The sequence below is a fragment of the Melospiza melodia genome, chromosome 1 (assembly GCF_035770615.1).
Source record: "Melospiza melodia melodia isolate bMelMel2 chromosome 1, bMelMel2.pri, whole genome shotgun sequence".
NCBI lineage: Eukaryota > Metazoa > Chordata > Aves > Passeriformes > Passerellidae > Melospiza > Melospiza melodia.
In genome coordinates, this window is record NC_086194.1 from 22180954 (window position 1) to 22194796 (window position 13843).

At 39.7% G+C, this 13843-nt stretch overlaps 1 protein-coding gene across 1 annotated transcript in view; it reads left to right on the forward strand.

Moving 5' to 3' along the window:
* The first annotated feature begins 522 nt into the window (after window positions 1-522).
* RUNDC3B (RUN domain containing 3B) overlaps window positions 523-13843 on the forward strand; it is a 50698-nt gene continuing 37377 nt past the window's right edge. Inside the window, exons 1-2 of the mRNA XM_063150807.1 lie at window positions 523-849; window positions 7492-7607. Coding sequence (XP_063006877.1) covers window positions 746-849; window positions 7492-7607 — 220 coding nt within the window. The 5' untranslated portion in view covers window positions 523-745. The remainder of the gene's footprint in view (window positions 850-7491; window positions 7608-13843) is intronic.

Genomic DNA, 13843 nt, shown 5'->3' on the forward strand with positions numbered 1-13843 from the left:
CAAGCATGGCCTGTAAAGCTGATATATTTCATAAAACATTGTCCAGCACTGCAACAGACTGCCCAGCGAGGTGATGGAGCCACGTCCTGGAGGCATTCAAGAACCGATGCGGCACTTAGTGGCATCTAGGTGACATCGTGGTGTTCAAAGGTCGGACTCAACGATCTCAGAGGTTTTTTCCAACCCTGTGATTCTATGATCCTAATTAACGACTGACAGCATTTCAAACTCTAAAAGCTACAACCAGGGAAGGTCTCACATTCGAGACGCCAGCGGGCTAAGCAGGGAGAGAACTGATAACAATTAAAGGAAGACCACAATTTCACGGACGCTTGCAGAGGCGCACGTCTCCCTCGCGGGCCCCCTCAGGTGCGGCTCTCTCCTGAGGAGAGCCCGCCGCCCCCGGGAGCGCCGCCAGGCGGCGCCGGCGCCGCGCCCCCCGCGCGCGCTGATTGGCTGGCGGCGCCGGCGCTCTGCGGCGCTGTGGCGGCCCGGCTGCCGGGAGCGGGGGGGGCCGAGCCGCCCCCGCCGGGGGACCCCGCGCATCCCCGCCCGACCCGCCGCTGCCTCGGGCGCGCCGGGACCGGGCGGCGGGAGGAGGAGCGGGGAAAGCACGGGGGCCTTCTCATCCGCTTCCTTCTCGTCCGCGTGCCGCGGCGGCAGGCGCAGCATCCTGGAGAGCGGGAGGCCGGGAACAAAGGCTTCGCGCCAGCACCGGCGGCTCCACCTGCCCTGCCCAGCGGAGATGGCGTCCCTCGGCTTAGGGGGGCTCAACATCTCCGCCCGAAGGAAGAGCGTCCCGTCCCGCAACGCCGCGGTGGAGAGGCGGAACTTGATCACGGTGTGCAGGTGAGCCGCGGGCCGGGGCCCTGCCCCGCCCGAGGGGACCGTGCCCCTCGCTCCCGCCGCAGCCCGCGGGGCCCGTCCCGCCCCCGAACCGCACGGGCGGGTCGGGGCCAGGAGCGCGGGGGCGGCCCCGCCGCAGCCCTGTCCGGGCAGGGAGGCCGGTGCCGGTAGAGCAGCCTCCTCCATCCATCCTGACTCAGCTCCTGGGAGCGTGTCCGGGTGGCGGGGAGTGCAGCGGCTCGCCGGGCAGTGCCTCTGCTGCGGGGCGGCAGCGGCCCCTTCTGAAGCGGGGGGCTGACGGGTTTGTTGCCGGCACCATGCTTGCGTGCTCGGGCCAAAGGCGGTGCGGAGCAGGCAGGGCAGGGTGAGCGCTCGGCTGCGCTGGATTCGTGCGGGCACGGCTGCTGTAGCTGCCCTACAATTGACGGTCCGGCCGCGGGTCCGGTTCGGAGTCAGTGCGGTGAGGATCGGAGTTAATGGGATGGATCCAGGGGAAGAGATTCGGGCCGCTGACCGAGCGCTCCTGCGAGCGCGCCGGTGCCGCAGGACCATCCCGAAGAGGCTGCGCTCCGGGATATTTTTATCTGCGAAATCTAGATCAGGAAATCTGCAGTACTAGAGCTACTGTATTCAAATTTCTTTCTTTCTTTCTTTCGTTCTTTCGTTCTTTCTTTCGTTCTTTTTTTTTTTTTTTAAGCATCTTAGTGCTGAGCTTATGCAAGCTTAATAGCAGTTCTATGACGCTCTATTTAAGCGTTTCCACTGCTGTCACTGTGGAATTCATGCAGCATTTCCAGGTGTGCAGCAGTGACCTGTAACGTCATGGCAAACTTTTAAATACGTGGATATGCTGGTAGCAATGGCTCCGTTCGGTCGTTTGTTTCAATTGCTCAATTTTGACGTTATTAAAGTAATTTGATTATTGTCTGGGAAAGGTTTTCAACAGATTCATGAGTGTTATGACATAATTTTAGTTGTCACAAATCTTACTAAAGTGACAGGACAACTATTAGATAATTTTGTACCATCATCACTTAAAGCTGCAGCAGGGTTTTTAAAAACCCATACAACCTCATATTTTCCACTCTCTTTTTGGTTTTTGTTCTCTTATGGTATACTGTTAGCAGGTTTTACAAAGGTTGACTGTATCATCCATCTCTTGAATTTGCTTCAGTATTCCTTCCAGTCATAGTGTCTGTGTTTGAGTAGCATCAGCACTATTCTGTCTTTTCCTGGGCTTGTATGCTTATCTCTACTCCTGCCTGTGAAAAAGATACACAACAAAAAAAAATTTAAAAAAGTTTTTTATCACACCTGCTGAAGCAGCTTAAATAATAGAAATAGAAGTTTTCAATTTCAGCTGTTTTTACAGGGATGCAGATACTGCCAATCTGTGTGCTCAGGAAAACACTGGTTTTATCAAGTAATCACACAATTGTAGAGGATATAAACAGTTCTTTTAAAAGAAATATATTGTATTCTACAGAACTTGGGGCTTTTTTTTTTGCCTCCCAGTTGAGAAGAATTCTTCTGTACTCTCTGCTGTTACATTGGGTGGTTTTGGTTTATTTGATGTCCCTGTCCTGAAGTTGAAGTGATGGTGTAATATATTTAAAAATGCCTAGAAATCTGAGAGAACTCACTTAAACACATATTAAAAAAAAGAGCTACTGCAGAAACTGCTTGAGATTGGTGTATTTTTATTGCTTTCATTAAAGCGACTTAATTTTGCTGTTCTTCACACAACTGGAAGTTCTCAGTTTGTGAATACACATAAGAATTTGGAAAAAATATTGAGGAGGGAGGATTTGCATTATTATGATGTATGTGCATTTATTTATATTTTTATTTTGCCAGTGTTAGAGTGTTTAAAATATCTCTGTGCTTTACTGTAGTTATTACACATTTTCTATTCTAGAAAACTGTTACCTGTTAGGAATAGCCAAGTTAGTATTGAAAAGTGTAAAATAATAGTCCTTTCCAATCAGAATTCTATGAAAGTAAGAAATTGTTCTGGTAAAAAATAGCTCCAGTCAATTGAGTCAATCAAATTTAGATGGTATGGACTGTTCCCCAGTGAAGGGGAAAAAGCACAAGGAAGATACTCCTCTGAGTTGCCATCTGTTAACAGTCTCTGATAATTTAATGAATTATTTTTGTCAAAGCTTCAATTTAGTATATTTTTACTTAAGAGTTATACCAGACTTCAAGGTTTTCATATTTTCTTACAGTGATGTTATCTAACTCCTCCTGCAGATGTGGATAGTTTCTTATATTTACAGTTTTGGAAGGAACAGTTTATTTCCACTGAAATGTTGAGTGTCACTGTAGCCATGGAAAGTGACATAGATAGTTAAGTTCCATAAACCAATTGCATGTGAAAGTGAATGACTGTGGTTTTGTAACTGCACAGCCCTGATTTAAATTGGAATAATTCTCAGGACTTTTTGTGAGTACATAATGCATGTTCTAAGTTTTTTCTCTCCCCTTACCTGTTTTCCCTGAAGTTTGATCCCTTCCATGTTCCAGTAAGTGGCACTGAGATTTTTTTATAAGTTATAGATTGTTCAACTTGGTTTAATCTAGTCTTCAATAGGATCCATATAGATACAGAACAACTGAGACAGACCTCAGAAGTGACATTCATGGCTTAAATACAGACTGTTAACGCAGAATTGAACAACTATTAGGAAATATGCTTTTAAAACAGTGATTTTGCTAATACACATAAGACCTGATGCAGTGACCTTGACCCTTGGCTCAACTGTCTGGTTTCATGATTGCCATGTTTAGCCTAAGGCATATTGTTTCATAATCTTAGGGATCATTCTATAGTAATAGTTTGAATTCTTTAAAATAGTATTTTAATGACACTTCCCAAATTGCAAGCTAAATAATCATGACAAAATCTGCTGTTTTGGAAATAAGATGTGGGATGTACCCACAAAATGTTTGGCTTTGGTTTGGAGTTATTCAAGAAACTTGGGAGACTTCTTGCACATCTTGCAAAGTTGTAGTGGAACAATGTACCCTAGAAAGATTGGTTTCAGTCTTTCTTATTCAGGAATGTCTCCATCTTACATAGTTCATAAGGTCTTTTTAAGGTTGGGAGAATGTTACTGTTTCTACATCTTCTTTTTGGCTCAAGCAAGTGTAGATTCGTGACAGAGAAAATGTGTAATAATCCAAAAACATCAGAGCTCATAAAGGTAATTTAGAAACATTGATATTGAAATCTCTAATTGCAGTTACTGCATTAAAAAACAAGTAATAAAAGTTGGGGAGTAAAAGCTGTTGCAGTAACACAATGAGAAATGTTGGATAAAATACTTTATTTTTAAAAAGTCTTGAAGCAACAGGTGTTATAGCAAGAGAAGCTACATTACTCATCTGCTCTTGCACTCCCCTCAGAAGTTAATCTCTGATGTGTAAGCAGACTGCTGCTCTGGAGTGCAGTGCTGCTGTGGCAGCCCAGTGGAGAAAAGATGGAGTGAGGTGGTGCTTGGGCTTTTTCCCAGGTAGCAAGTGACAGGATGAGAGGAAAAAGCCTCAAGTTGCACAAGGGAGGTTTAGATTGGGTATTCAGAGAAATTTCTTCACAGGAGGGGTGGTCAGCCATTGGAGCAGAATGCCCAGGGAAGTGGTAGCATCACCATTCCCAGAAGCGTTCCAAAAAAGTGTGGATGTGGCACTTGGGGACATGGTTTAGCAGTGCTGTTAATGGTTGGACTCCATGGTCATAAAGGTCTTTTCCAGCCTTAGAGGTTCTGTGAAGATGGGAGCAATACAGGGAACCAAGGAAACAGCTCGAGCTATTTGGACCTTTTTTCTTCATAGCCCTTGTGTACTTTAGACCTGACCTTCTGTTTCTTGGCTTTCAGTCTCCATGTGGCTCCACATAACTGTGCAAGAGTGTGGAATTTCTGGTCTGGGGCCCCACACACTGGAAACACCTTCAATGACCGAGGAGAATTGCTTACTTAGTGCTTACAGTGTAACCTTTCTTCAAAGGCAAAACTTCTATATACCCTTAATTCTTTTTCCAATATACATGTTAAACATGGTGAAATGTGAATATCTAATATGCAAAACGTGCTCATGACTTTTAATTTGCACTTAAATATGTTTGCCTCTTTTAATATTTAGAGAAAAAAAGATAGCAAACCAGTATTTGCCTAAAGGGTTTTTTTTAAATCTCAAAAAAATGTTTCTAGTGAATCAAATTTTGCTTGGTAGTGCCATTAGCTTCCTGGTTTGTAGAAGTAAGTATGTGCTTGCACTCCCTTTAAGTTCTCCTAAAAGCCAGTCTAACCCAAGTTGGCTATAAAAGTTTAGGGTTTTGGTGAAAGGGTAGAGTAGACAGATTAAAATTAACATTTCTGATGTTATGGGAGTAATATGAGCACTTAAAAAGCACCATTTTGATGATGAGCTCTTAGACTGCCTTTTATAATCAGACCCTAGGTATATAAAAATTTTTTTCTAGTATTTTTTCTTTAAATACTAGATATTTTTTTCTTCAGTCGAGTAGCAGAATGCTTTAAAATGAAAAAAAAAAAAGCTTATCTGTGATTTTTAAAGTGTTTGTGAAATTGCTCTTAAGTGTTTCTTCTTGAATATATCTCCATTTCTGAATAGGTACTCTACACAATATTAATTAGTGAACTTTCAAGTATGACATTGAATACAGGAGAAGTAGAGATTGCTTTATATTGTACTCTACTTGATTTTGCAGTTTATGGATGATCCTGTCTCTGAGTTTTATGGTGATATTCCTGCATACAGGGCAGTACATCACTCTGCTAACTCACTGTCTATTTGTGTATGGATCTATGAGTGCTGTGCTGCACTGGATCTTTTTCAGACCTGCATGGTGTGGGAGGACTCATCTTGTTACAGTTAATATTAGCTTAGTCATGGCATTGCTATAGGCATTTGTTTTTCAAAATGAACACTTTTTTTTTTTAATCAAAAATTTCTCAGCTCTGATATAGCTTTGAGGAAGCAATAAGTTCTGCCATTAGAAGAGTCAATGGCATTGACTGGTGGGCATGCATGTCTCTCACTTACTCAAAATTGGTTAAAAATATGGAGGAGTTCAAAACTGAGTCATAATTTGGCACTGCAGGAGAAGCTTCCTCCTCCACCCTAATTCACTCCTAATTCCTGTTCTGCAAAAAACTCTACAACAATAGGAGGCTGCAGGAAAGGTAAAATAGGGAGTTGTTATTCAGAAGTTTACTGAGTAAAACATAATTGAGTGGAAACTCTTGAGCTGTGTGCCAGTTCAGTTTGAGCACATTAGTTTTGTGCATCAGAAGGCTGTGCTGGCTCCACTAGGCAGGTACTGCTGTAGTGCAGAGCATTTCAAACTACTACAGGTGTCAGGAGCTTCATTCCTGCCCTTGCTTATAATGCTGTGCTGCTTCTGCAGCTGTGCCATAGAAGTGCTTGTGTTGAGATGCTGTGAAGGATCTTTTTTATGAATGTATCTGTATTTAAGAGTCACTTCTCCCCTCCTTTCCAGTACTGAAAATCTAGAACAGTTCATAGTGAGCACCATAAAAAGTAGAAGTGGCAGAGCTGAGGAAGCCAGCGCTCGCTCAGGTGTGGGATCTGGGAGGAGCAGCAGAGTGAGAACATCCTGAGTTGATACTGTTGACATCTGGGTGTTGTAAAAAGTATCTCCTCAGGCTGCAGGATGGCTTTATTAATACAAATAAGATTGTTGCAAAAAAACATAGTAAATGCTTCAGATTTAATACCTTGAAGTTTGAGAAATTTGTCTTGAAACTGAAAACTGGAAGAACAAGCTGAAGAAAGGAAAATAAAAATGGATAATGATAAAAAATTATGAAGGCAAAAGAAAAATAATTTTTGTCATATTTGTTGAGGTTTGAACTATCCTCTGAATGAGAATAAAAGTTTGTATAAATGTAACTAAACACAACAGGCTGGCCAGTTGACTAATTACATCTTGTCTGCATTTTACTGTGACTTGATTCAGCCTTTCCAATTTTAGGTGTTGGATCATTGAAATGGAAAGCTTTTCTAGCATAATAATGAAGTAATACAGTGCTGAATAAGGATTACCCTCATTCACAGGGAAATCAGCCTAAGTGAATGCAGATTTAACAATGCATAAAAATTCATTGTTTTATAATATGTCTAGATTATTTTTGCATTAGGATGAAATTAGTGTTCTCATAATAGGATAAAGTTTGTATTTCTGATTATTGAACATAGATTTTGGGAATAAAAGGGGCACTGACAAAATGTCAAGCAAAAGTGTTTGTGTTTAGGATTACAAAGAAACTGATGTTGGATGCTTTTGGGTGCTTGTTTTTCTCCAACTGTGTTAAAATTGTTCAGAGAAGAGAAAAATAATTAACTCATTTCTGTGTGGAAAGGGTGGGGATTTTTGTTTCCTTTCTGTTCTAAAGGCTTTATGCCTAAGACCAACAATGCCAATTGCACTTCCATGCTATATCTGAACATTTTGTGTGTTCCTGTTGCTGTGACCGAACTTGATACATCAAGGTGGGTTCTGGTTCCTTCCTCTTGGTTTACACAAACTACTGCACTACTGTAGAGGACCTCTAATTATTCATGTAATTTATGATTGTCGCGTATTTTTTGCTCTAGGTTTTCAGTCAAAACTCTGATTGACCGTTCCTGTTTTGAAACTATAGATGACACTTCCCCTGAATTTAATAATTTTGCAGCCATTCTGGAACAGATTCTAAGTCATCGACTGAAAGGTATGTTAATTAACTTCCTTATTGATGATGATTTTGCCATGAGAATTTGTTTATACAAAACCAATGTGCATCTGTACAAACTCCTTGATGCTGAATGAAAGTATTGGCTTTCTTTGTGGGTCTGTCTTATTGCTGTTACCTTCCTGATTTTCTGTATTGCTATGGAAAAGTGAAAGCAACTATTTCTGTGAAACATATTTCCAATGAAGAAGCCTTCTGGGCTGTTAATTAAGCAAGTGAATGTTGCCATGGTGCTGAGCTCTGTCTGCTTTTCTGCTTTATGATAAGGCTGTGTCCTAAGAGTCTAAAAGACAATTATATTATCTGCTTCAATAGGAGCTACAGAGTGTATCTGGTGCTGCTCCCATTTCTTCCTCCCTTCCTTGCTTGCTCTTGTTGCCTTCTTTTCCAGAGACTGTTTTTAGGTTCTTTCATTCTATTGCCCCACCCCTTTAGTGAAGCTGTTTTTTCTGCTGGAATGTCCTGAAAGGGATTGCTTTTTAGAAAGGTCAGTTGTTGATTTTCTTCCTGTATCAAGTTCTAGTTCCAGATAATGTCTGTTTGCATTTTCCAGTTGTTCTAGAGGAAGCTGCTTTGCTCAGAGAACAGTGTGTGCTTTAGTAGTAGCAGTCACTAGAAAAGGACCTTGGATGAGTCTTTTCTTTCCTCAGTTCTGTGTACAGTTTCTGAAATGATTTGAGGATTATGAAGAACATCATAATCATCTAAATATAGATGTGTAATATGACAATCTACTCATTTTCATACTTTTTAATATTCATAACCAAGCTTTGTGAACAATACTGTGTGTAGGCTGACATTTGAATAGCACAATTACTACCTGCTGTGGTTCTGTCAGAGGAGGAAAGAAATGGTGCGCAGTATGGTAGAAACATAGGGTTTGTCACATTGTGACAAAGATTTTTGGAGTGATTATGGGTGCTTAGCAGCTTGACTCTGCAGGGAAATTGCTCTCTTTTCTCCTTCTCCTCCTCCTCCAGCTTCAGCAGTATTTGTACAAAAGTCATTGTAAATTCTTTTTTTTCACCAACATTCTTTTGCTTCACAGTCTTTTATTCAGAGCAGGCAGTACAGAGAAGAAGCCTTGACAAGTTGGCAAATGGAATTTGCAAGTAAAAAATAATTTCAAGTAAGAAATAGAGAAATTCAAATAGCTAAATTTTCTTTCAGTCTTCCCCTTGTAATTGCTAGTATAGTTTTCTATGTTTGCAGAGTTAAAATTACAGAAAAAGGTGGGAACTTGTGGATTGTGTTGCAAATGGAGAATGTTTTGGTAATAAGCTAGTTGACTGCTTGTAATTTTTAAAGATTTTAAAATAATAAGACAGAAATTGAGATAAGAAATGTACTGTGACACTTCACATTTTAAGATGGCATGTATTTTACAACTCAGGGCTTGAAAGAAATTGTATTTTATTGATGGAATTTACTAATATATTCTGAATACATACTTAGTGTCAGTAGGAAGAGACTAAATGTAAACTAGTGATTGCAGTGAGTTGTATAAAGTGTTTTGAAACTGGCAGAACATACTTGATCAGTTAGTCTATGGTAAGATAAATAGCTTCTTTGTATCAAAGTTGTCAGGATAATCTCATGACACTATAGTTAAATGGATGATCCAAATTTGAGAGTTTAAGTATATTACTTTAAGGCCATGGCAAACAACAGTTCTTAATATTTAGCTTCCTTTGGAAGTACTGGGTGAGGAAGGAAGAATAAGAAAAAAAACCACTTTATGTTATTAAGTATGAAGTTTGCCTTATTAGAAAACTTTTACTGCTAACTCTTCTGACGTTAAATTTAATGTATTTTTAAGGAGCAAAGTGTAGTCTTTATGGAATATAGTGACGGTTTCTGTTTATTGGTTTCATGCTTAATTAGGATCCAGACAAAAAAATCCAAACCCAAAATGGCAGGAAGAAGGATGGTTATTTTAAAGGAAAAAGAGTTCAGCTACAAGGATTAGAATTTTATGCTTTTCCTAAAACCATTGCATTTAAAAATTCTGTAATAGTAGTTGTCCAAGCCTTATCTTCCTAATTGTTCTGGAAAAAATGGTCGTTGTAGAAACACAAGGACCATGTAAAATGGATTTTTGGTAGGTACCTGATCTGATGCTCCTGGTAGCAAAAGGGTAATGAAATAGCATTTTTTATTTAACCACCATGAGTGGTTTCGTTGTTTTGTTTTGGTTTTTTTTATATTCACTCTCATTGAATAATTAAGTTTTGGAAAGTTTTTAGAATGTCATCCAGTCCAACCACTTGCTCAAAGTAGGGCTGTCGCAGATTACTCATGACATTGTCCAGTTGTAGTGAAAAAGTCCATAACATTTCTTAAACTCAGTGCAGTTTGCTACAGATTTTTATTTTCCCCCTTACTGCCCAGCTTTGACTTTGCACTTACCTTTCCTGGCTCTGGGGCCTTGTAGTGAGCCAGACCAGGAAGTCAAACAGGCAGAAAACTGATGACTTTCCCCATGAATGCACTTTTTAGCCAAGCTGCTCATATTCTTAAGAATATTTTACATATGGATATTTACTTAGTAGTAAAATGAGCAAACCAGCTCGCTACAAAAGTTCTGTAAATGCTGCTTGAATATATGTATCTGTGTGTGTGATACAGAAGACTTGGCACATATGGCACCAAAATAGTGCCAAAAAAGGTAGCATAATAAGCTATGGCACTGCCTTACAACTACATGTGCTGCCAATAAGTATCAGTCAGGAATAGGCCACTGTTGACAGTAAAAGCAATCTGAATTGCCCTAAGGATGAGAGTTTGAGCAAGCTGTACTAAAGGGTTTTTAAGGGACTGCCTTAAGCTCTGGAAAGGGGAGAGCTGTTTCCCTGTGCTGTGTAACACTACATGTGCAGTGTGCCTGCTACTTCCTACAAGTGCTGGAGGTATTGAGGACATGGAGTCAACCAAAGATTATAATGAGGAGTATATAAGGCATGTGTTCTTCTTGTCATTGGAGTAAACTGCAACATCCCTCCTGGCAAGATGTGATACTACTGGACAGGGCAGCTGAAAGTCTTGAAAAGGGAGGAGAGAAGTAGTAACAGAAAAAAAGACGAGTGACTAATTACTTTTATTTCTTCTTAGGAATAAGCTTTTGCATGGTTTTACAATACAGGTTAAGTGTTACTCTTGGGGGAATACAGGGACAATGTATTTGAAGGTCCAAATAAGACCTATAGTCCTGAAAGGGGTTTTACAAATTTGTGTACCTGTGTTTGATAGCCTTTAAAGCAAGGTGAATCATGTCAGGAGCCATTTTTTTTCTCATACAGTTGTTTGGAATTTTTTCCATTCCTGACCACTCTGTACTGTGGAGATGAAGCTGTATCTTGTAGTGATCTGTGTGGTTTCTTGTTTTCATTTCTAGCACAGATTTTTCAGGTATATTTCCTGTAAGTGTCTTTTTTATCAGGTAGTGCAGAAATGGTACGACATCAAAGGTGTTCAACAACAGTACTTGGGATTTGATCTCAGATATATCCAAGCTGATTTAAAACCTGAAGTAATTTCAAAATTATGTGTATTATATCTTTACTATATAACTAGGTTGTATTTTTTTCTGCCTTTTCTTATCACTTTAAGTTAGTATTAAGTGAGTTATTACTGAAAAACATGAATAACTATTGTAGATTTCTATGGCCATAATCTCAAACATATCTCTGAAGACTAGTCTCCTGGATGTATTTGCTGCCTTACTATGTTTTCAGTAATATCCTTTGTGCAGCAAAAATGTTTAATGTCCAAACTGCTAGCCAGTATGTGTGTTTAGAAATAGTGTCAGGCGTCAGTGTGTAAATGTATCTAGTGCATTTTGCTTGTGACTTGTGAAATTTTTGCATATCATGGTTACTGTGAACACATTTGTTATCTGTACACCTACTTGCATTTGCCACCATGAGGACACAGAAAATATGCTGTACTGTGCTATTTTGACATGTTCACAACTTTGTGTACCTATTTTCCTGTATGTTCAGGAGGCACTATAAACATGTCAAAAGCTTCTGCTAGGATTGTCCATGGAAGCTGATTTTATCTATCCAATTTATGTAACTCCTAAATTTCAGGAGTTCTTTGAGTCAGTAAAATGCCGCTTGTAATGCTCCTTGTTCTGAGAGAAACAAGTCTCCTGGATTAAATAATTTAGGTAATGGTGATATAATGGCAGTGAAAAAAGTAGGTTAAGGATATAAGAACTAAAGGCACTACTATTTTAAAAAGACAAAATAAACATGTGGTAGCCCTTTATTTGGTGCAATAATGTTGTTAGCAGAATAGCTTTTATTATTAGATTTAGTATCTATACACATATACTGAGTTATTCTTTTTCACTAAGAAGAAACAGGAAAGCTCTTGTGTAATTTGTGGTTTAGTTCATTCTTCTTGTATGGAGAAAAATTGTAAATGAACTCGTAATTGTCTTGGAGGACTGAGTTTATGAACTGCTCTAAGTATTTAATGACCAATTCTGTAGGCTCAAAATAAAGGTAGGTATCTCAGAAATTCCTCAAAGATCATGCCAGTTTGTTAGCAAGAAGTTGTACTAAAACTTACTTTTTATTGGATAGAAAAAATTGCTGCTAACTAAATAACATAGTGAAATATGGAGAAACCTGTCTGCACCTTGGAACATCCTAGTCATTACTTCTTTGCAACTGTGGAACTTTGTAAATTAAATTGGACAGTAATTGGATAAAGATCAGACTGTTTAATCTTATTTGTGAAGAATTTACTGAGCATGAAAAGGATCTGCGATATAACTGTGGATGTTTGTGTCTAGCTGTCGAAACAGAAATGGGTTGATACAAGTAGGTATGCAGCAGTTTGCAAAGATGTGGTGAAAGCAAAAAAAAAAAATCATAGTTTGTTTCTATTTTCTTTGCAGTTCTGTAGACAGGAATGGAATTTGTTTGAGCAATGTTTAATATTACATATGCAGCTTCCATGTTTACCTAAGAATTTTGTTTGGCTGACAAAACCAACATCATTTCTGTTGGAATACCTTGTCAGCTTCTACATCTTCAGGTGACATATGAACTTCACAGCAAAGACCACATGCTCATTGCCCTATGCACCTGCTGAGAAACTTCCTCTTTCCTTATGACATACTTTGACAGAATGTAAGTTCTACACTAAAACTAGCTTTCAATTTTATTGCGATGTTTTAAAATTTAGATATGATTTTGAAATAATAAAACAGCCCAAGTTGAAAGGGTCCTTGGAGAATCATCTGGCCAATCATTTGGGGATGGGAGTCTAGATGAGAATATCTGGCACCCTGTCCAATCATATCTTGAAAACGTCCCGTGATGGAAACTCTGTCGCCTTACTGGGGATGTTGTTGCAGTGACTTTTGGTTCTTGCTGTAAAAAAATTTCTTTCGTGGGATGCAACCTCTCCCAGTGCAACTTGTGTGTGTTGCCTTTAGTCTTCTGTGTGGCTCCTTGTGAGGAGGGAGCCTTCACCTTCTTTAAGTACTCTGGAACTGTGATGAGTTCCCCCACTGAGCCTTCTCTTCCCTAGAGAGAAAAAACCTAATGCCTTCAGTATTTCCTCATGGGACAGGTTTAACAGCCTTTTGAACATTTTGTGACATTCCTTTGGACCCTCTCCAATCTGATCCTGCCCTTGAATTGTAGAGACCGGAACTGGACACAGTATTGCAGGCAAAGCCTGACAGGTGCAGAGTAGTGGGAGCTGTTTCATTTCTCATTCTTGAGACCTCTCGTGGCTCTGTGCATTGAGTGCGTTAAGGGCCAAATAAATTTCACATGCTGAAAGCTTTAAAAATTTAGTAAATCTATAGTTTAAAATCTTTTCTGGTATTTCTTAAAATACATTCTCACTATTCTCAGTCTTTTCCAGCATTTTTCTGTGTATAGATAGATTGAGAAAGTTTTTTTCAGATTATACTAATGATGAGAATGTGGGCAAGATTTAAAGTTGTAGGAACAGAATAGTGAAATATAGCAGACCTTGGTTCACAAAAGATGCTGAGCTGGCTGTGAGTTTCAAGTGAAGAAAATTCCTGCTGAAGTCTGAAACCCATTGCACCCTCTCACAGAGCTGGAATGAGATGGGAGCCCACTGTAATGTCTCAGAGTATGTTGAATTATGGCCAGCTGGCTTTCTTGATCAGTGTAAGCCAAGTAAGTGCTGGTATGGTTTTCTGTTGTAAAGTTATTTCTTGT